General features: G+C 38.5%; 1 protein-coding gene across 1 annotated transcript; it reads right to left on the bottom strand.

The window, feature by feature from the left end:
• Window positions 1-13,360: 13,360 nt before the first annotated feature.
• On the bottom strand, window positions 13,361-19,295 carry LOC308494636 (zinc finger protein 449-like). The gene is made up of 4 exons (XM_081042503.1): window positions 19,252-19,295; window positions 16,723-17,170; window positions 14,886-15,090; window positions 13,361-14,184 (listed from the first exon to the last, which is right to left on the bottom strand). The coding sequence occupies exons 2-4, from the start codon at window positions 17,074-17,076 to the stop codon at window positions 14,177-14,179; spliced, it is 567 nt and encodes a 188-aa protein (XP_080898629.1). The 5' UTR covers window positions 17,077-17,170; window positions 19,252-19,295; the 3' UTR covers window positions 13,361-14,176.
• Between the last annotated feature and the right edge of the window lie 1,981 nt (window positions 19,296-21,276).

Genomic DNA, 21,276 nt, shown 5'->3' with positions numbered 1-21,276 from the left:
TGCAAACAGTTAATGTGATTGAAGCAGAAAGAGCACATATATTTCCACTTTATTAAAATATTGCATAGTACAGAGCAGTTGGGCACATCCATTCTAAGGCACTATTCTGGTTGGAATGCAATTCCACAAGAGAGAAAAGAGAAGCCATTACATTCGGTATTTTTCATCTCTACATTCAGACTCCTCCCACGTTACATTTTATTGCTACTAGGATCTCAATTTTAACCCCACACTTATGGCAGCATCATACAGGGACCGGGATGACAAGAATTACAGACATATCCTGGCTCTAGCACTTGATACGATTTGGCACTTAATACAAACTCTCTTGTATGGTTCTCCATTTGTTTCCCAACTCTTGTTTAACTAAAGATATTATAAACTCTTTATGAACCTGACTCATGAATTAATTTCTTTACTAGTTTCCATTAAGCCTAGAATAGGACTAGTTAGGCACATAGTAGATACCCCCCAAATACTCATATTAAATATGACTTCCAAAAACTTCAATAAAATAGAAAAAATATACTTTCCCTAATTCTAGTTTAAGGAAAGGATGACTGGTTTCTTTATAAAGGGAAAATACTTGAAGGTTGTCCTATTTCTCATTTTATAATGATGAACTAGGCTGAACATTTTCATGTATTGACAGCTTAAACTGACAAAGAAAGTTCTTCCCTTGCTACAGGAACTTGAGTCATTATAACACTTACATGAAAACATTTATATAAGTAGCAATGTGTGTGTGTGTGGTTATAAGTAAAATTCAAAGAGGTTGAGAAAAAATGAGTAACTTCTAAATTATCTGAATTAGTGACCCTCACACCTCCTTAAAATGTGTATAAGTTTGTGTGTGCACTACATAAAAAACGTATATGTATACAGGATTTTTCATAACAGCTTTGAAATGACTGGAGATAACTTGGCTTGGAAGCAACAAGGCTATACTGATAGCAATAGAAATATCTGTTAAAGGCAATGTGTTTCAAGGAATACTTGCAGAATACTAGTTCTGTGGGTTATTGCTGGGTGTACACGAAAAAGGCTTCTAGGGTCAAATAGGTTTGCAAAACACTGAGACAAAAGAGGTGCTTTTTCTGCCTTTACTAAAGGACCTGTCAGAGATTCTCATAGGCTGATGTGCACTGTGAATCTAGAAAGGCGACACAGCAGGAAGGGATTCCCAAACTTATTTGCGGACTATCTTACAGAACTAAGTGTTCTATGACACACACTTAGGGAGACACTGAATTAAAGAATGAGTACAACGTAAAAAGCACTGACAGACATGATTGAATACCAAAGGAGGGTAAAAAGCAATGGACACTGGCTCCTCAGTCAATCTAAATTAAATTAGATTCTACTTGTATGACTGCAACTGTCAGATGGATTCTTCCACATAGAGCTTACTTGGTCTATGAACGAAATAAAACATCAAGTTAATAGCTCTAAGCAGCATCGCCCTACACTGCCAACAAAGCAGACTAGCAAACTGCAAAATTCAAAAGTAAAGGTTAAAATCTTAATTTCCTTAAACATAAAATTTTCAATGGAAATAACCCAGTTCTTAAGAGGCAGATAAAATCCTCTTTAGCCATGTGTTTCTGACACATTTTTATTATTTGACAAAATACACTGTCTCTCTTCTTGCCACTCGGGACACATATAAAGTTTTGAACTAATATAATCACTTTTATTCATGATGGCAAAATAATTATAGTGTTACTATAATAGATATGTCAGATAGACATGGTTATCCATTATACTGACCCTATCCTATATGCTTCAGGCTTACATCTATGATACATTTGGCTTGGGACACAAAATTTTTCACTGTCATAAAAAAAGAATTACAGAGACAGAATAAATCAAATCTAGTAAAGTTGCAAGAGTAGGTGGATACTCTGGAATTCATATGACTTGGAAGATGGGTTTTTAAAAATAGTAAAAAAAACAAACAAAAAAAGCTGTTCTTATAAGCTCAAACAAAAAGATTCTTCCAAGACAAACTGCTGCAGTTTAAGATTTCTTTGAGTTAGTGTTAATTTCTGTAGGACCTGTTTCCTTTAATAATTCTTAAAGAAGTCCTCTGAAGTGAGTGACCTGGTGCATGATAAGCCCTGCTCTCTGTCTGAAGCTTTTAGAACAATGACTACACTTGTATGGCTTCTCCCCTGTATGAATCCTTAAATGAATAACAAGGCTTGGTCTCTGTCTAAAGCTTTTCCCACAGTAATTACATTTAAAAGGTCTCTCTTCAGTGTGAGTTCTCTGGTGCAAAGTAAGAGCTGTCAGTCTACTAAAACTTTTCCCACAATTGTGACATCTATGAGGTTTTTCACCCGAATGAGTTTTCAGATGTCTTTTGAGACTTGATCCATGACAAAAGCTTTTCCCACACTCAAGGCATTTATATGTCTCTTCTTCAGAATGGGTTCTCTGGTGCCCTATAAGGTGTGACCGCCGAGTGAATCGCTTTTTACACACAGTGCATTCATAGGGTCTCTCCCCTGTGTGAAGTCGTTGGTGTCTATAGAGGTCTGAGCTACGAAGGAATCTTTTCCCACATTCAGGGCATTTATGAGGTTCCTCTCCTGAATGAATTCTCTGGTGCCCTGTAAGTTGTGACTTCCGGGCAAAACATTTTCCACACTGGGAACATCGGTGAGGTTTGTCTCCTGGACTCTTTTTCTTATGGGGTCTAGGGTTGAGAGGTTCTTCCAAGCTGGAGCTCTCAGGTTTCTCTCCTGCAGGGGGGCTCTGATTATCTACAAGTTTTGTTAAATCTGTCTGTAAATCTTCTGGAGGGCTTCCCCACTGATTTTCTAACTGTACATAGTCTTTTTGCAAAATGGGACCGTGGAGAGCATTCCCCTCTAAAGTAACAAGAAATGGGTACATATTTTCCAGTTTTTTCTGTTTTGAAGTATCTTCTTCATTTTCTATCCCAATCTCAAAACCTGGGAGAAGAAACAGAAACTGCAGATGTCACTGTGTCCCACAAAGAAAAGAACATGGGGGAAAATGAAGACTTTTTCCTACATTCAGTGGGAACGTAGAAATTCCTAAATAGAATCCAAAACTCTTTACCCTGATTAAGGTTGAATTTTCCTTTTCTTTCTTCTCTAATATCAATGAAGAATTACTTACCTATCTTGGACTCAAGTAATTGTTTAATTTCTTTGGAATCTTGTAGTTCCTTCACCCATGCCTCTTCTCTGTTGTCCAATGGAAAGCCCACATCAAGCTTTGGTAGTGGATATCCTGGCCATTAGAAAGGTGAGAAGCATAACAGTTTAGTTATCAAAGGTTTCTTTCCAGAGTTCAGACTGATATCTTGGACATATGGCCACTCAATATCTACTTCTATCTCAAGTACTATTACTTCACCTGAAATCTCTTACAATAGTCTTTTTTTTTTAAAAAAAAAAGATAAGAACAAAACAAAAATGGGAGAACATCCTTCTGTGCTCAATTCAAAGCTATTCTTCTCTAATCTATGGAAAGAGTGTGAATCAATTATGTGCTGAAATAAATGTACTAAATGACTTCTGCATCTATTTTGATAATAGATTTATTTAGGTTAGAGCCAAAATATGAAGTAAATCTTCATAAAGTTTTGTCATATTAAAACCGAGAAATGCTGTTATTGAGTACCAAGTGAAGAGAGAGAGGTAAAAGTAGGAGTTATGAAACTGTTTACTGGAATAATTTCAGCTGAGAGTTTCAAATTAAAATGAAAACTGACTGGGTTGGCAACCAGCAAAAGTAGCCTTTATGTTTGTTTCAGCTGAAGTCTAGAAGTGGATTCTCTTGAAATTAACCCAAATAACAAACAGTGTTTCTCACCGTCCATCTAAGGACAACCACGAGAAGTTTCTAGTATTCACCCTCCCCTTGTGCCCTACCAACCCTTTCCTCATTGAGAGGCGCTGTGGCTCGCATCCTCTTTCTATACCCCTTCCTTGCCTTTCTCAGCTCTGGCAAAGAATATTGGTCTGCACTAAAGTGTGGGTTGGAAATTGATGATTTGAGAACTAAAGGCAGGATGATGTTTACATGTTAGCATTATTAAAATAACATTAGTAAGTTAATTTGATAGAAATTTAAATTTCAAAACATTATATCAAAACATAGGAAGTGGACTAAAATATCTTATATTTTCATGGAGAAAAGACTTTTAAAGATTAAGAAGGGAATATCACTCAGCAATAAAAAAAGAATGAGATCTTACCATTTGCAACAACATGGATGGACCTAGAGGGTTTTATGCTAAGTGAAATAAGTCAGACTGAGAAAGACAAATACCATATGGTAACATTTATATGTGAAATCTAAAGAACAAAACCAACAAACAAAACAGAAACAGACTCACAGATACAGAGAACAAACTGATGGTTACTAGTTGGGAGAGGGTGTGGGGGGTTGGGTGAAAAAGGTGAAGGGATTAAGAAGTACAAATTGGTAGTTACAAAATAGTCACAGGGATATAAAGTACAGCATAGGGAATATAGTCAATAATATTGTAATAACTATGTACAGTCCCAGGTGGGAAATAGACTTATCGGGGGGACCATGTCATAAATTATATGAATGCCTAACCACTATGCTGTATACCTGAAACTAATACAAAATAATATTGAATGTCAGCTGTCATTGAAAAATAGGAAAAAAAGCTTCCGAATTAAAAAAAAAAATTCCTTATATAAAACTTTACCTAATAATTAGACTGTAAATTGAATTAGGCCTTCTCGTTTTTGCTTGGGTGTCCTTTATGATTTTACCATTTTCTCCCTGACTACAGTGAAATCTATCTAGCATTTTTGTCTCTTGTATTTTAAGGAGCTGAGCTCTTTCCCAATAAAGCAGACCTAGTCCATGCCCCCCAACACACAAAAGATTAAGAAACAAAAAATGCATTTCAGATAAAATTCTATTTACATTCACTATATATATATATATATATACATATATATGTGTATATATATATATATATATATATATATATATATACACACATACACACACACATATATCTATATATTTGGATTTCAAAGCTGAGAGTGGGATGAAAGTGTAATAATATGGCACAGGTCAGATAAAATTGGAGGTCATAGAACAAAGGAAAGCTGCCATTAAGTAAAAATGGGAGCAAATTGAAACTTGAAGTAAGAAGACAGCAAAGGCCTAGGTGTAAAACACTGATTTATAATCTAAATGTAGGGAGGGAGACAGACATTCGACATGATACCACGAGGAGCTCTGGGGATCTACTTACCAGTGAAACTGGTGAAAATTAATAAGAATAAAAAGCAAACATTTAAAGTCTCTCAAAATAGTCCTAAAGGCATATAGCAAATTAGGAAACATCTACTTTTAAAAATCTGCTAAATTCACAAAAAACAGCGAGAGTCTTAAGTATTTCAACCAAAAGTTCTCTTTAGCCCCCCTCTCAGTTCCACTCTAGGCTGATGTAGGCAAGAGCCTAGGGCACACTCTCCTCCAGCTCCCTGTCAGAGGCCTACCTTCCCGAGAGTAGCAGAACTTAAGAATTTCTCATCCTACTCTCAGCTACCTGTTGTTGAGTTTAAATTTCAGGCAATTGTGGCTGAGAGGTGGGGGCTCCTTTTATCTACTCAGTCTCCAATGTTGGGATGGAGGATCCCCCTTGGGTGTAGTATGGCTGAGAATACTAGAGCCCTGATTGCCCTTGTAAGTCAACTATGGTTTTGTAATTGTTGTCTTATAATTGTGATTGTAAGGCAATCAGTGGTTCCATGCTTTAAGAGGCAAGCCAAGAAAACCTGAGGCTCAGACTTAGTGCTCAGCTCCTAAAGAGGCAATGTTACTCAGAGATAAGCACACCATTGTCCCCACCTTTAGCTCCAGAGCAATGCATCAGAGATCTGGCCTGGGAGAAGAAGCGGGCCTTAAAACAGATAGCTCCTGAAGTCGTCTCAAAGAAACCGACTTCATTTACAACAGAGAGTGAAGAAGTTCAAGCCTAAGAGTATTCTCACAAAGAGTGGAGGTTGTAATGAAAGGCAATTAGAAAGAGTTTGATAGATTTATTGAATATACAGGCTAAACTGTAGGTTGACTAGTTTGCAGAAGAGAACTGGGGAAAGAGACAGCTGGGAGAAGCCTGCCTGGGATCTGAACAAATCTCAAAACTGACCTCAGGAACTATAGTCAATAATGTCGCAACAATTATGTATAGTGCCAGGTGGGTACTAGACTAACCGGGGGGATCACTGCATAAGTTATATAAATGTCTAACCTCTATGCTGTACACCTGAAACTAATATAAAATAACACTGAATGTCAACTATAACTGAAAAAATAAGTAAATTTTTAAAAAGTGTTTGAATTTGATTGGATTAGTCTGCAGAGTAATTTATGTTCCAGGGCATTAGTGAAAACAACAGAGCAATTAGCTGGCAATTAATAGCTGGGTCTGATGAGGGAAAGAAACAGCTAAAGAAAGCCCTGCAAAAACTACTGTCATTCCAGGGTGACTGTATGCACGTCCAATGCTGTACTCCATGAGGGACAACATCAAATGCTTAACATCACAGGGTAGACTAGACTTCACTAAAATAATCCAGCCATTCACCAAACAAATAAACAAGGAAATAACAATAACAAGCCCTGGGGAGGGGGAAGAAGAACATAGACTTACTATATTATCTAAAATATACAGTTTTCAGGAAAAAAAATGATGAGACATGCATGTGGACAGGAAAATATCACCCATATACTGGAAGAAAAGAGCAGGCAACAAAATCTGCCCATGAGAGTGACTAGATATTGAATTTAACAAAGACGTCAAAGTAGCCATTATGTACATGTTCCGAGAACTAAAGGAAATAGTGATTAAAGAAGTAAATTATGATGATGATGTCACATCACATCAAATAGAAAATACCAACAAATAGATAGAAATGGTGAAAAAGAATCAAATGGAAATTCTGGAGTTGAAAAGTATAGTAACTGGAATGAAAAATTCACTAGAATGGCTCAAGAGTATGTTAGAACTGTCAGAACAATTAGTGGATCAATAGAGATTATACTATCCGAAGAACACAGAGAAAACAAATGAAGGAAAATGAATGGAGCCTCAGAGAAAAGTGGGGCACCATCAAGTGCACCAACAGACATATATGATGAGAGAACCAGAAGGAGAGCAGTGGGATAAAGGAGCAGAAAAAATATTTGAAGAGATAAAGGCCCTAAACTACCCAAAGGCATTGAAAAAGATTCATCTATACATCTAGGAAGCTCAATGAATTCCAAGTAGGATAAGCACAAAGAAATCTACAAATAGACATATCATAGTAAAAATCCTAAAAGCTAAATTAAAAAAAAACACACAAACAAAACTTGAAAGACAGCAAGAGAAAAATGACTTGTCACTTATAAGGGAACCCCAATAAAATTAAAAGTTGAGATATCATTAGAAATGATGGAGGCCAGAAGATAGTGGGATAACATTATCAAAGTGCTCAAAGAAAAATGAAAACAAGAATCTTTATCCAGAAAAGCTATCTTTCAAAAATTAATACAAAATAACAACATCTCTGGTAAACAAAAAGTGAGAGAATTCATTGGTAGCAGACTTGCCTAACAAGAAATACTAAAGGAAGTTCCCCAGTTTGAAAACAAGTGATCTCATATGGTAATTCAAATCCACATGAAAAAACAAGGGGCACAAGTAAGGGTAATTATGTGATTATAAAAAACAGTAGTAATAGAAATTTATGTTTCTTTCTTCTCTTAGAAAATTCTAGGACAGCCGGTTAGCTCAGTTGGTTAGAACGCAATGCTCTTAACAAGGGTGCTGGTTCGATCCCCACATGGGCCACTGTGAGCTGCATCCTCCACAACTAGACTGAAACAACTGTTTGACTGGGAGCTGATGGGTCCTGGAAAAACACACCTAAAATTAATAAAAGTTTTAAAAATATGATTCCAAAAGCAATTGTATAAAACAATATATATGTAGTGCATTGTTGGGCATAGAACATATAGAAATGTAATATATTTGCCAATAGCAGCACAAACAAGGCGGATGGAAGCAAAGCTGTGTTGGGCTAATTAAATGACTCCACTCAGTAACTCAAATCCCCAGGAAAAATGAAGAAAATCAGAAATGACAATGTTAACACAACAAAAGTTATAATATACATTTGTTTTTTTCTCTCAACTCTGTAAAAAGTCTTAAAATTATATAAAGTAATAGCTATAACAATGTATTGTTGAATTTGTAATATTGTTGATGTAATATTAGGTTGGTGCAAAAGTAATTGCAGTTTAAAAGGTTAAAAATAATTGCAACATCTGTGATTACTTTTGCACCAATCTAATATTATGATAGTAATGTCATAAAAAGGGGAAAAAGAAATAGAGCTATATAGGAGAAGTATATCTATGTCTCACTGCATTAACTTAGGATAAGTTTGAAGCTGATTATGGTAAGTTAAGATGTACATGGTAAACCCTAGAGCAACCAATAAGGAAATAACTTAAAAATAGTGAAAATTCATTAAGGTAAGTACAATATTTACTTAGTGCAAAAGAAAACAGTAAATGAAGGACAGAGGAACAAAAAAGATATGAGACATAGAAAACAGAAAGTAAAATGGGAGATGTAAATCCAACCATATAAAATTAAATGTGTATAGATTAAGAAACTCAATCAAAAGGCAGAGATTATCAGACTGGATTAAAAAAATCCAACTATATGCTGTATACCAGAGATACACTTTAGATTCAAAGATATAAATAGATTGAAAGTAAAGGGATGGATCAGCAATTCCTCTTCTGGGTATTTATCTGAAGATTATGAAAACATTAATTTGAAAACATATATGTACCCGTGCTCATTGCAGCATTATTTACAATAGCCAAATTATTGAAACAACCTAAGTGTCCATTGATGGATTAATGGATAAAGACAATGTGTGTGTGTGTGTGTGTGTGTGTGTTTTCCATTTCATATATACCAACAACTTTACTTTGTGCTGACAGGGAATATATTCCAAATTTTAATATAAAATCAATTGACTTCTCCCATCACTTTTAAATTTCTTCTTCCACTCTGCCAGCAACCTGTGCTTTCCACTCGGCCTACAATAGGATGTGCTTCATGTAATACATCAAAGATGTTTTCATTTTTTTAAAAAAGCAGTAAAAGTGTAAGTAACACTTAAATTATGAAATAAGTCCTGCATCATTTTCAAAAGCATAATATATCACTTTAAGAGTGATGAGAAAGGGGTAGTTTCCTCTCCTCCTAAGTGATATTTTTTACTTGTTTAATTCTGTCTATCTCTCCCTTGTTAAATACACTAGACTTTCCTGTGCTTTAGAGAATAAAGCATTAAAATCAAAAGCAATAGTGCTGCTCGGCATCATATGTGATCTTCACACCTGGCACGGCTGCTGAGAGGAGCGAATTAACATGAGGAATGGGGGTACATATGAAGCAAGATTTATAATTAAATATTACTAGCTAATATTTGAAGAAATAATCACTAAAAATTTCCCAAATTTGATGAAAGACATGAATATAAACACCCAAGAAGTTCAATAAACTCCAAGCCAGATGAACTCAGAGATTTACATCAAGATATATTATAATCAAATTCTGAAAAGTCAGAGACAGAGAGAATCTTGAAAGCAGCAGAGAGAAGAGACTCATTACATACAAGGGAACCCTAATAAGAAAATAAGCAGATTTCTCATCAGGGACTTTGGAGGCCAGAAGGCAGTGGGCTGATATATTCAAAGTGTGAAAAGAAATAAACTGTCAACCAAGAACCCTATATCCAACAAAACTGTCCTTCAAAAGTGAGGGAGAAATGAAGACATTTCCAGATAAACAAAAACGGTGGGTATTCATTACCACTAGACCTGCCCTGCAAGAAATGCTCAAGGGATTCCTGCAAGATGAAATAAAAAGGACACTAGACAGTAACTTAAAGCCATATGAAGAAAGAAGTATCTCAATAAAGGTAAAAAGATGGGCAATTATAAAGGCTAGTATTATTGTAACAATGGCTTATAATTCCACTTTTTGTTTTCTACATGATTTAAGTGACTAATGCACTTTAAAAACACAATTATACTGGTTTAAAAGCTAGTATTATTGTAACTTCTTTGTAACTCCACATTTTCTATTTATATAATTTGAGACTAATGCATTTAAAATAATTATTAGTTTATGTTTTGGGCACATAATGTATAAAGATGTAATTTTGTGACATCCATAACTGAAATGAGTGGGGATGGAGATGTAAAGGAGTGAAGTTTCTGGATGTTACTGTAGTAAGATGTTATAAATTCAAATTAGAGTGTTATAGGTTCAGGCGATTAAATGTAATCCCCATGGTAGCCACAAAGAAAATTGCCATAGAATAAATGCAAAAAGAAGTGATAAATGAATTTAAGCATTTTACTACAAGAAAATCAACTAAACACCAAAGGAGACAGTAATTCAGGAAATAAGGTACAAAAAAGCTAAAAGGCATATGGAAAACAAATAGCAAAATGACAGCAGTCCCTCCCTATCAGTAATTACTTTAAATGTAAGTGGATTAAGCTCTCCAATTAAAAGAGAGAGACTGACAGAATGGATAAAAACACATGGACAAGAGACTAATTTTAGATCTAAAAATACAAATAGATTGAAAGTGAAAAGATGAAAAATGATATTCCATGCAAATAGTAACCAAGAGAGCAGGGGCGGCGACTAATATCAGATAAAATTGACTTTACATCAAAAAATACTATGAGACAAAGGACATTTTATATGAAAAGTTTCAATACAGCAAGAAGATATAACAATTACAAACATTTACATACCCAATAACAGACCATCAAAATATACAAAGCAAAAACTGACAGGAATGAAAGGAGAAATAGTTCTACAATAATAGTTGGAGACTTCAATACTCCACTCTCAATAATGGATAGAACAACCAGATAGAAGTTAAGTAAGGAAATAGAGGACTTAAACAATATAATAAGCCAACTAAATCTAAGACATTACCAAACACTGGAATTGAGTGTTGTTACAGAACACTCCAACAACAACAGCATACACATTTTTCTCAAGTGCACATGGGACATTTTCCAGGATACAGACAATATGTTAGGCCACAAATTACTCTCAATTGATTTTAAAAAGATAGAAATCACACAAAGTATTTACTCTGAACACAAGAGGATGAAGTTAGAAATCGGTAACAGAAGGAAAACTGGAAAACTGACAAACTTGTGAAAAATAAGTAACACTCTTAAACAACTAATGGATCAAAGAAGGAATCACAAAGTTAATTAGAAAATACTTAAGAGATAAGTAAAAGTGAAAAAAAAAACATACTAAAACTTATGGGACGTGGTGAATGCAGTACTAAGAGGGAAATTTATAGTTATAAATACTTACATTAATAAATAAGAAAGATCCCAAAACGATGTGACTTTACAACTATGGAACTAAGAAAAAGAAAAAAAAAAAAAAAAAACTAAACCCATAGCTACCAGAAAGAAGGAAACAAAGATTAGGCAGAGATAAACAAAATAGAGGCTAGAAAAATAATAGAGAAAATAAATGAAACCAAAATTTGGTTCTTTGAAAAGATCAACAAAGTTGACAAACTTTTAGCTAGATGGGCTAAAAAAAGAGAAGGCTCAAATCACTAAAATCAAAATTAAAGTGGGGACATTACCAATTATATTACCCAACTAAATGGATTATAAGAGTACTATGAAAAATCGTATGTCAGCAAATTGGATGATCTAGATGAAATGGACAAATCATTAGAAACACTAAACCTACCAAGATTAAATCATAAATTAATGGAAAAATCTGAGTAGACCTAGAATTAGTAAGGAGATTGAATTAGATATAAAAAATCTAATGAAGAACAGCCCTGGACTCAATAGCGTCACTGGTGGATTCCATCAAACATTTAGAGAATATCAATGCTTCTCAAACTTCAAAAAAAATCAAAGACGAGGAAATTCTTCTAACTCATTCTGTGATGCCAGCATTAGCATGGTACGAAACCCAGGAAAAGACACTATTAAAAAACTACACAATATCCCTTATGAACACTGATGCAAAAATGCTCAACAAAATATTAGCAAACTTTTACTAACAACTGTCACCCTTATAAACTTTAATTAAAAACAAAATATTAGCAAATGAATGCAGTAGCATATTAAATGGCCAAGTGGTATTTGTTCCTGGAATGCAAAGATGTTGCAACATATGAAAATTGATCAGTGTAATATACCACATCAACAGAACGATGAATAAAACACGTGATCATCTCAATTGAAGCAGCAAACGCATTTGACAAAATTCAGTAACCTTTGATGATAAAAACACTCAATAGGAATAGAAGGATGTTACCGCCACATAATACAAGCCATATATGAAAAACCAAGGAACATCCTACTCAATGGTGAAAGACTGAAAGCTTTTATTTTAAGATCAGGAAGAAGGTAAGGATGCCCGCTATGGGCACTTCTATTCAACCCAGTAAGTACTGGAAGTTCTAGCCAGAGCAATTAAGGAAGAAAAAGAATTAAAAGGCATTCAAATTGGAAAGGAAGAAGTAAAATGATCTCTATTGGCACATGATATGATCTAATGAAAACCCTAAAGATTCCATTAAAAAACTGTTAGGATTACTAAATGAATTCAGCAATGTACCAAGATACAAAATGAGCACACAAAAATCAGTTCCATTTTTATACACTAACAATGAACAATTTTGGAAATTATGAAAACAATTCCATTTACAATCACATAAAAAACAATAAACACTTGAAACCTATGTAATTTAACTAACCATTGTCATCCCAATAAATTTAATTTAAAAAAAGAATAAACACTTAGGAATTAAAGAAGTAGGTGAAAGACTTGTTTCAACAGAAACTATAAAACATTGGTAAACGAAATTAAAGTAGATATAAATAAATGGAAATACATCCCATGTTCATGAATTGGTATACTTAATATTATTAAGATGTTAATACTACCCAAAGTGATCTACAGATTCAATGCAATGTTTATCAGAATTCCAAGGACATTTTTTTGCAGAAACAGAAAAAAACATTTAAAAATTCATATGGAATCTCCAGGGACCCCAAGTAAGACAAAACAATCTTGAAAAGGAAGAACAAAGCTGTATGACTGACACTTCCTGATTTCAAAAACTTACTACAAAATTACAGTAATCAAAACAGTTTGGTACTGGCATAAAGACAGGCATAGAGACCAATGGAATAGAATAGAGCTCAGAAATAAATCTTCACATATAGGGTCAAATGATTTTTTTCTTTTTTTGGGTCAAATGATTTTTAACAAAGCTACAAAGATCATTCAATGGAGAAGTGACAGTCTTTTCAAGAAATGGTGCTGAAAAAACTGGATATATACAAAAAAATTAAGTTGGACCCTTACCTCACACCATATGCAAAAATTAACTCAAGGTGGATCAAAGATCTTAAAGTAAGGCCTGAAAGTATAAACCTCTTAGAAGAACATACGGCAAAAGCTTCACAACATTGGATTTGGCAATGATTTCTTGAATATGACAAGAAAAGCATAGGCAGTAAAAGTAGACACAGAGAACTTCATGAATAATTTAAAATTCTTCCATCAAAAGACAATATCAACCAAGTAAAAAGGTAACCCACAGGATGCAAAAAGCATTTGCAAATCATGTAACTGATAAGGGATTAATATCCGTAATATATAGAGAACTCTAAAATTCAACAACAAAAAACCCAAACAACCCAATTTAAAGAAATGTGCAAAAGACTTGAATAGACATTCTCCAAAGAAGATATACAAGTGAACAATAAGCAAATGAAAAGATGTTCAGCATCACTAGCCATTTGGAAAATGAAAATCAAAACTACAATGAGATACCATCTCACACCTATTAGGAATGCTACTATCAAAAAAAACCCAAAACGAACAAAACAAAACAGAAAACCCAGAAAATAATAAGTGTTGACAAGGATGTGGCAAAATTGGAAAGCTTGAGTACTGCTGGTGGGAATACAAAATATTACATCCACTGTGGAAAACAGCATGTTGGTTCCTCAAAAAATTAAAAAGTAGAATAACCATATGATACAGCAATTCCACTTCTGGTTATATACCTAAAAGAAGTAAGAGCAGAGTCTCAAACAGGTATTTGTACACCAATATTCAGAGCATTATTCCCAACAGGTAAAATGGAGAAACAACCCAAGTGTACATTTATGAAAAATGGGTAAGCAAAATACAGTATATACACATAATACAATATTTTTCAGCCTTTAAAAGGATAGAAATTCTGACGTATGCTACAACATAGATGAACCTTGAGGACATTATGCTAAGAGAAATAACCCAGTCACAAACAGACAAATACTGTATGGCTCCATTTATATGAGGTAAATAGAGTAGTCAAATTCATAGAGACAACAAGTTGAATGGTGGTTGTCACGGTTTGAGGGGAGGAAATAGGCAGTTATTATTTAAATGGGTATAGAGTTTCAGTTTTACAAGATGAAAAATTATGGATGGTGGTGACAGTTTCGAAACATTATGAATGTGTTCATTACCACTGAAATGTACATGTAAAAATGGTTAAGAAGTTAATCTAAGATTATGTGAATTTCACAATAAAAAAAATGAAAAGAAAAATAGACTTCTTGAGTAGGCTCATGAGTGAAAGGGGTTTTGAATCCCATTTGACCTAACGTGCTTTGTGGCAGGATATTGCCAGAGAGACATTGTTTCTGACCAACCCCAACCCTGGAGGGCTCCTGAGCGCTCAAAACAGAAATGAGGAAAGGAAAGAAGACCCTTGCCTTACCATGGTCCAGAAAGGGCTGGCCTTCCCCAGCAGCAACGTAGCTCAGCTCCTGGGGCTCTGCCTCTGGGATCCATGCATCTGCCACTGGGGCCTCAGGGACAGGTCCCATTGCTTGGAGTGGGGGTGACTCCAGGTGGATGTCTGGTGCTATGTCTGCCATTCCCACGGCTGCCAGGTCTTCCAAGAGCATTTCCTGCCTATCGATCTGGGGGAAACACCACAACCCATCACTCCAAAGCCTACACCAGCAGTGCCCAGAAGCAATATAATATAAGCCCCCTAAATCATTGAAAATTATCCAGGGCCTATATGGAAAATAAAAGAAACAGGTAAAGTCTTTTTGTTAAAAAAGATGCATCTGTTAAAAAACATGCATTTTTTACGCAATGTATATAAAATACCATAATTTCAGAATGTAATCAGTATAAACAATTATTCTTCAATTTTATTAATAAGAGATTTCACCTTCTTTAGTTTTCGTCCTAAGTCTTCTGAATGCGGTGTGCATTATATACTTACAGCGTGTCCCAATTTGCACTAGTTTTAGGCTCAAGAGCCACACCTGGCTGGTGGCTACTGTACTGGCAATGCAGGATCAGACCACATGAAGACAAATTCTTATGTGGTAAGCCAAACAAGAGCCAGAGAAGGAAGGGAAACCATAAACCCATTCCATCCTGGGGGCAGGAGACTTTGGAAGAGTCCAGTTCAGGCAGGCTACCTGCAGCGCCTCGTTAACACACCAGGCTCGTGCCCTTACTGCCCAACTAGAAGCACTTCCTCTCTTCTCCAAAGATGCTGCCCTGTGCTGAGCTATGGCTCTCCCCAAACAGGCTTCACTCAGTGGTTCTGAACAGGGCAGGGTCACTGCTCCCAGGAGGTGTTTTGGATACGATGGCAGGTGGTCCCTATCAGAATTTTGAGGGCAGAGAAGGGTGTATAATGCACACTGCAGATTTGTTCCAGGTCCCCACCAACTTTGGAGTGCTCCCTCAAATATTCATGTAGGAAAAAAAGAACCCAGTGGTTATAGAAACACAAAATAATATTGCATATTTTAGCATGACTTGAATTTTCTAGGAAAGCACTACTTTGGAAATCATAGAAAGACTATATCCTAATTGTTTAGATTCATGAAGAGTTGTTTGCCTCTTTGGAAAAATCACATGACCCGCAACATAATCTGCTCATGGTGTTTGAACTGTTTCAGTCTGAGTTTCTGCCTGTTGCCCTCACAGTGAGTCTAAGCAAAGAGCTAACTTCATGAGGTATTCTGGAGCACGCAAGCCCCATCATGGGCACGCTGCAATGCTTATTAGTTCAAAATAAACTATATTCCTTTTCCTTTATATTCCTTCTAGACTCTACTTGACTCAGTATTGGCTACCTTTATTTGCCATGAGCCAGATAGTAAACATTTTAGGCTTTCTCCGTCATCTTGGTCTGTTGCCTATTCTTTTTCTTTTTTTGTAACAACATTTTAAAAAAGTAATAACTATTATTAGCTCATGGGCTGTATAAGAACAGGTCTTGAGCTGCATTTGGTGCATAGGTCACAGAGCACTTATTATACTGATGTTTCTGATTTTGTGTACATAAGTAGGTTACATTATCTACAGATGTAATTTTAGGATAGTAAAGGGGACATTACCAAATATTTGAGGAGTTGGGTTTAATAATTGAGAATCACTGACTTATGTGCTGATTCAAACAAAAGGATAATATTAAAATCACTGTAGGGGAATCCTGGGACACAAACACAAAATATTCAATCTAATACCAGATGTGTCTGCTACTTCTTTTGGTGTTATTACCCAGATCCAAACTCTTTTCTCACCTGCTGCTCTGGTATCTCAAGTTCTCTCTGTAAGTCTTCTATCAGTGACACAACTCTTTCTCTATTCTCTGGGCAGTGTTCCCTCACCCAGGTCTCTATCTCCGTGGGCAGAATTGTTAGGAATTGCTCCAATACTAGAAGCTCCAGGATTTGTTCCTTAGAACGCATCTTTGGCTTCAGCCATTGACAGCAGAGCTCCCAGAGTTTGTTGAAAGCTTCATGAGGCCCGGCTGCTTCTTTGTACTGGAACTGCCTGAAGCGCTGACGGAAGACTTCAGAGTCAGTATCGTACTCTTGAAACACTGAGCCCTGATTCAAGGAGGCTTGGATTGCACAACCTAGGGCCACAGCCATTGCCCGTTCCAGCCGTGTACAACTTATCTGGGGCCTGCAGTCTCAGATTCCAATGTGTTTCTTTGTGTAATTCTTGTGGGGGAGGTACCTACAGCTGAGGACAGGGCAAATGAGAAAGGAGAAACAGCAACGGTTACCAGAGGGCATCCTTACCTTCCTTAATTGCTTACTTTTCACCAAAACCCTAAAATAGTACATTGTAATCTTTTGGGAGATTTTGAGAATCTGATGAAAGCCATGGACTCACTTCCTAGAAAAACACACATACACTTCGAATTCCGAATCCAGGTTCAAAAAGTTTACAAAATCTTCAGACCTTCCATGAACCCTCTAGAACTGTGCCGTCCAATACGGTAGTCAACAGAGTAATGTGGCAGTTTAAGTCTAAATTATTTAAAAATAAACACTTATTTACTCATTCATATTATTCACATTTCAAGTGCTCAGTAGACTCTGTTGCAGGAAGTTCTATTGGACAGCTCTGTTCTAGAATACTATGGGCCCAAGGCTAAGAATCTCTTCCCTTAAACGAACACTTACAGATCTGGTGGCCTACATCCCCACTCCCAGTCTAATAACAATTTTCTTGTGTTTCTGAATATGGGTAGGCAACAGAAGAAACAGGGGAGCCATACTTACAATCCGGGTGAGTAACCATGAAAGTCCATCTACCTTTGAGGAACCTTTAGTCACCTGCAATCTCAGGCATCTTAGGGAGAGCTACACCTCACAAAGGCAGCAACCCATCAATCCCTCATTCTCCACTCGGGTATGTGTAGTTCAGCCAACACCACCATGTCGCTCGTTCTGCAGTGGCATTCCAAGTGGCTTTCTCATGAGAAAAATACACTGCACAGAGCAGGCCATCAGCAACCTGGTCTGCACTGATAATGAAGGACACTTATCACAATCAGCAAGCTACGTGCCCGGTGATGTTCCAAGCCTCCTACATGTATTAGTTCACTTAGCCCTCACCCAGTGTTAGCAGGTGGGTACTAGTATTATGTCCTGAATGCAGATGAGGGGACTGAGGCTTAGGAAGACTGAATAACATGTCCCAGGAGCCAGAGGAAAATGGGTGATCAGGTTAGAATCCATAGACTCCTGCAATGCTCGCATCTAACAACATTTAAATGTTCTTAGTGCAATCTCTGAGGTCGGAGAGGCGGTCACATACATGTCTCCACAGGTGTGAAAACCTGTCTGTGTGCTAGGGGTGCACTGTCTCTGCATTGTCCACATAGTTCACGTACCTGTCCTCTTTCCTGGATGGGATCAAGGAAAAAATTCTCATGACTGCCTTCCTGCCCAGTTATCCAAAAATGACACTCTGTTCCCCTCCTATCCCCGGTCTGGTGTCTTAAATGACACCCAGGCCTCTCTTTAAACACCCCATTCATAAAAGTGCCTGTGGAGGATCCAATTGCATGGAAAGGGAACAGCAATGTGCCTGGCACAGAGGCAGCGCTCCAGAAAGGCCATTGCTCTGCTGGCAAGGACTCATTCCTAGGAAGCTTCTATTTCCCTCGTCTGGCACCTAATCGCCGCTAGAGGGCATCCAGGAACCAAGCCGGTTTTGGCAGGGGACCCACCTTTCATGTGCTCCAGCCTCACAGCTGGGCTGCCCTCTCCTGACTGACCCCAGCCTTCCCCCATGTCTCACAGGGAATTGACCCTCTGGATTTCCCTCCATTGGCCCTTCGGGATGGAAACTTCGCTTCCCCTCGTGGCTGATGGCTTCTGCGCAAACCCTCCTGAATGAACCCGCGCTCACAGGGCCCGTGGATAAAGAGACGCGCGAAAAGAGCCACAGGGCGCCGTGAAAAGAGGGCACTAGGGGAAAGGTTAGGGGGACAAGTCTCGAAACGTCTAAAAGATAGTTTAAAATCGGATGCCGGTAACGAAGGCGCGGCTGCTGCGCGCTCTCCGGCGTAGTTGTCCGGCTTCCTGGAGGGGCGCTCCCAGCCCCGGAGGACCCCCGGGAAGGCCCGGCCGGGTCGCAAGGAGCGGCGGCAGAGACTCAGGCGGGACAGGGGCTCGCAGCCCGCCGTTTCTACCCACGCCTGCCGCCGGGTTACGGCTGGAGGCAGCCAGTTTGTGTAGCCCAAAGGGGATGGGAGCCCCACTCCCCGCGCCCTAGGGACGGCCACGCCCTCCGGACGCTCCGGGACTCACCGCCTCGGCGCCCACAGCTCTTCAAGCTCACCCGGTGTAGTGCCCAGGGCGCAGGCGCGCGGCTGCGCATTGGACTACAAGTCCCGGCAGGCTGCAGGCCACCCGCCCCGCCGCGTGGGCCCATAAGGATGCTTACGTGGAGGGGGTGGGGCTCTTCTTGGTCCCCACCAGGCCTCAAGTTGCTTTGGACCCGATCCCATTTCCGGTCCTAAAAGCTTCTAGATCCCAGTGGATTGGGTGGGGCGTGTCATGTTCTTGATGTTAGCCAGGGCTTCTTTCCCATCAGCCCTAGAATAACAGGAGCGGGTGGGGATGTAAACCAAAATAAATTTTACACTCGAATGAAAGGCATTTATTTGAGCAAAAAGGAGCCCTGGAGACACAGATTCTCATAGCAACTTGAATTTTGTTCTGCTGAGACAAAGGGGAGTCCATCTCTTATAGTGAAAGTTCTCACCCAGTTTCTCAATTAGGTCTCTTTATGTAAATGAGGTACCCAAATTATGCAGTTATGATTGGACGGGGCAGATAATCAGTCTTTGGTGGAAAGGAGAAACCAAGGTTTTCCTGTAATGGGTGACTCAGACGGCTTAAAAAAACGGGTCATAGTGCAGGAAGCGAGAGTTCGGTCTGAGATTCTCCCGAACAGAGTATGCAAGAAGTTCCTATCAGCAAACGGTTCTCTTACTTATAAATTTGGACCATGGGGAGTCCATTCCAGCAGATAATTTACTTCTTGGCGTTCATATCATGTGACTCTTTCTTCCCAGGGTCCACATTAACCTCTTGTAAATTTGTTATGACAGGGACAGTGATTTTCAAACTTCTCTCTGTAGGAAGAATTTCTAGGGGAGCTTGTTAAAAATTCAGATTTCTGGACCCCCATCCCAACACCCTGATGCACTGGATCTTGCATGAACTCAATGACTTGCATTTTAATAAGCTTTCTTTGTGATTGTGACTCTGGTCTTCAGCTCTTGGGTTATAATGGTCTTGAGTTACCTTTGTATTTTCTTCTCTCTAAAACCCGAGCTTCAACCTAGCTACCCCATGCATTCCTCTTTGCCTTCAGCTGGCCCTCAAAGGGTTCTCGGGTCTTTGGGTTCACCCGATGGCCAGGCCTGTTGTCTCCCAATTGGTCCCTTGATGATTCCACCCCTGGAGTCAAATTTTCCTGCCCAGGTGTTCAGTGGTGACTTGTAACTCAGCCACATGCAATGCTGTCATTTTGGTAAACATACTCATCATTTTGGTCTGAACATAGTACTGTTGGGTTTTGGATGCTATACTTTAGTGCTGGTACCTCCTGCATGGGACCAGGATCTAGTCCTCCGTGGGTCCAAGATGGAGAGGAGAGAGCTGCCTGTGATTGTGCCTTCCACAGGCCCCTTTGATAGCAAGACAAGGGGGCAGGTGCACCACCTTCCTGAACCCACAGAGGCCAAGGTATTGGAGACAGCTCTTCCTAGGCTGGAGTTGAACTTTCGGGCTGGGACTTGGAGCCCCCAGCATGCTGACTGCTGCACATGCTGTTTATTGTTTTGAGGGGAACCTGGGCATCTTCGCCAGCAGTCACAGCTGGGTTCAGGGCTAAAATGGTCCAGGAGTCTCACGATGGCATTTGGCCTGGGTTCCCAGGAGCAAAAAGGGCTCCTGATTGTGAAACCACAGGCGTTTCTGCTCCTGGAGATAGGAGCTGCCCCTGCTCGACTGAAGGCCCAGTGGGAAAGCCTCCCACCTGTGCCTCTGTGGGTTCTGCTGCTGCTCGCCCTGGGAACCCTTTAGGTGGCTCCTGGAGCTCTGAGTGGGTGTGCAGCTTTGGCCTGAGATGCACCCCATGAAGCAGATCTTGCACCTGCTGGTGTTGGAGCAGTTCCTGACCATCTTGTCCCAAGAGATCCACAGTAAGGTGCAGAAGCTGCATCCGCAGAGCTGCATAGAGGCTGTGACTCTTAGAGTAAATGCAAAGACAGCTTGTGAGACCGAGACAATAGGTGAGTGAGAGAGAGGTTTCGTCTGTGGTTG

Source organism: Rhinolophus hipposideros, assembly GCF_964194185.1.
Source record: "Rhinolophus hipposideros genome assembly, chromosome: X".
Taxonomy (NCBI): Eukaryota; Metazoa; Chordata; class Mammalia; order Chiroptera; family Rhinolophidae; genus Rhinolophus; species Rhinolophus hipposideros.
The sequence above is the reverse complement of the archived record's forward strand: the minus strand, read 5'-3'. Positions and strand labels throughout refer to the sequence as shown.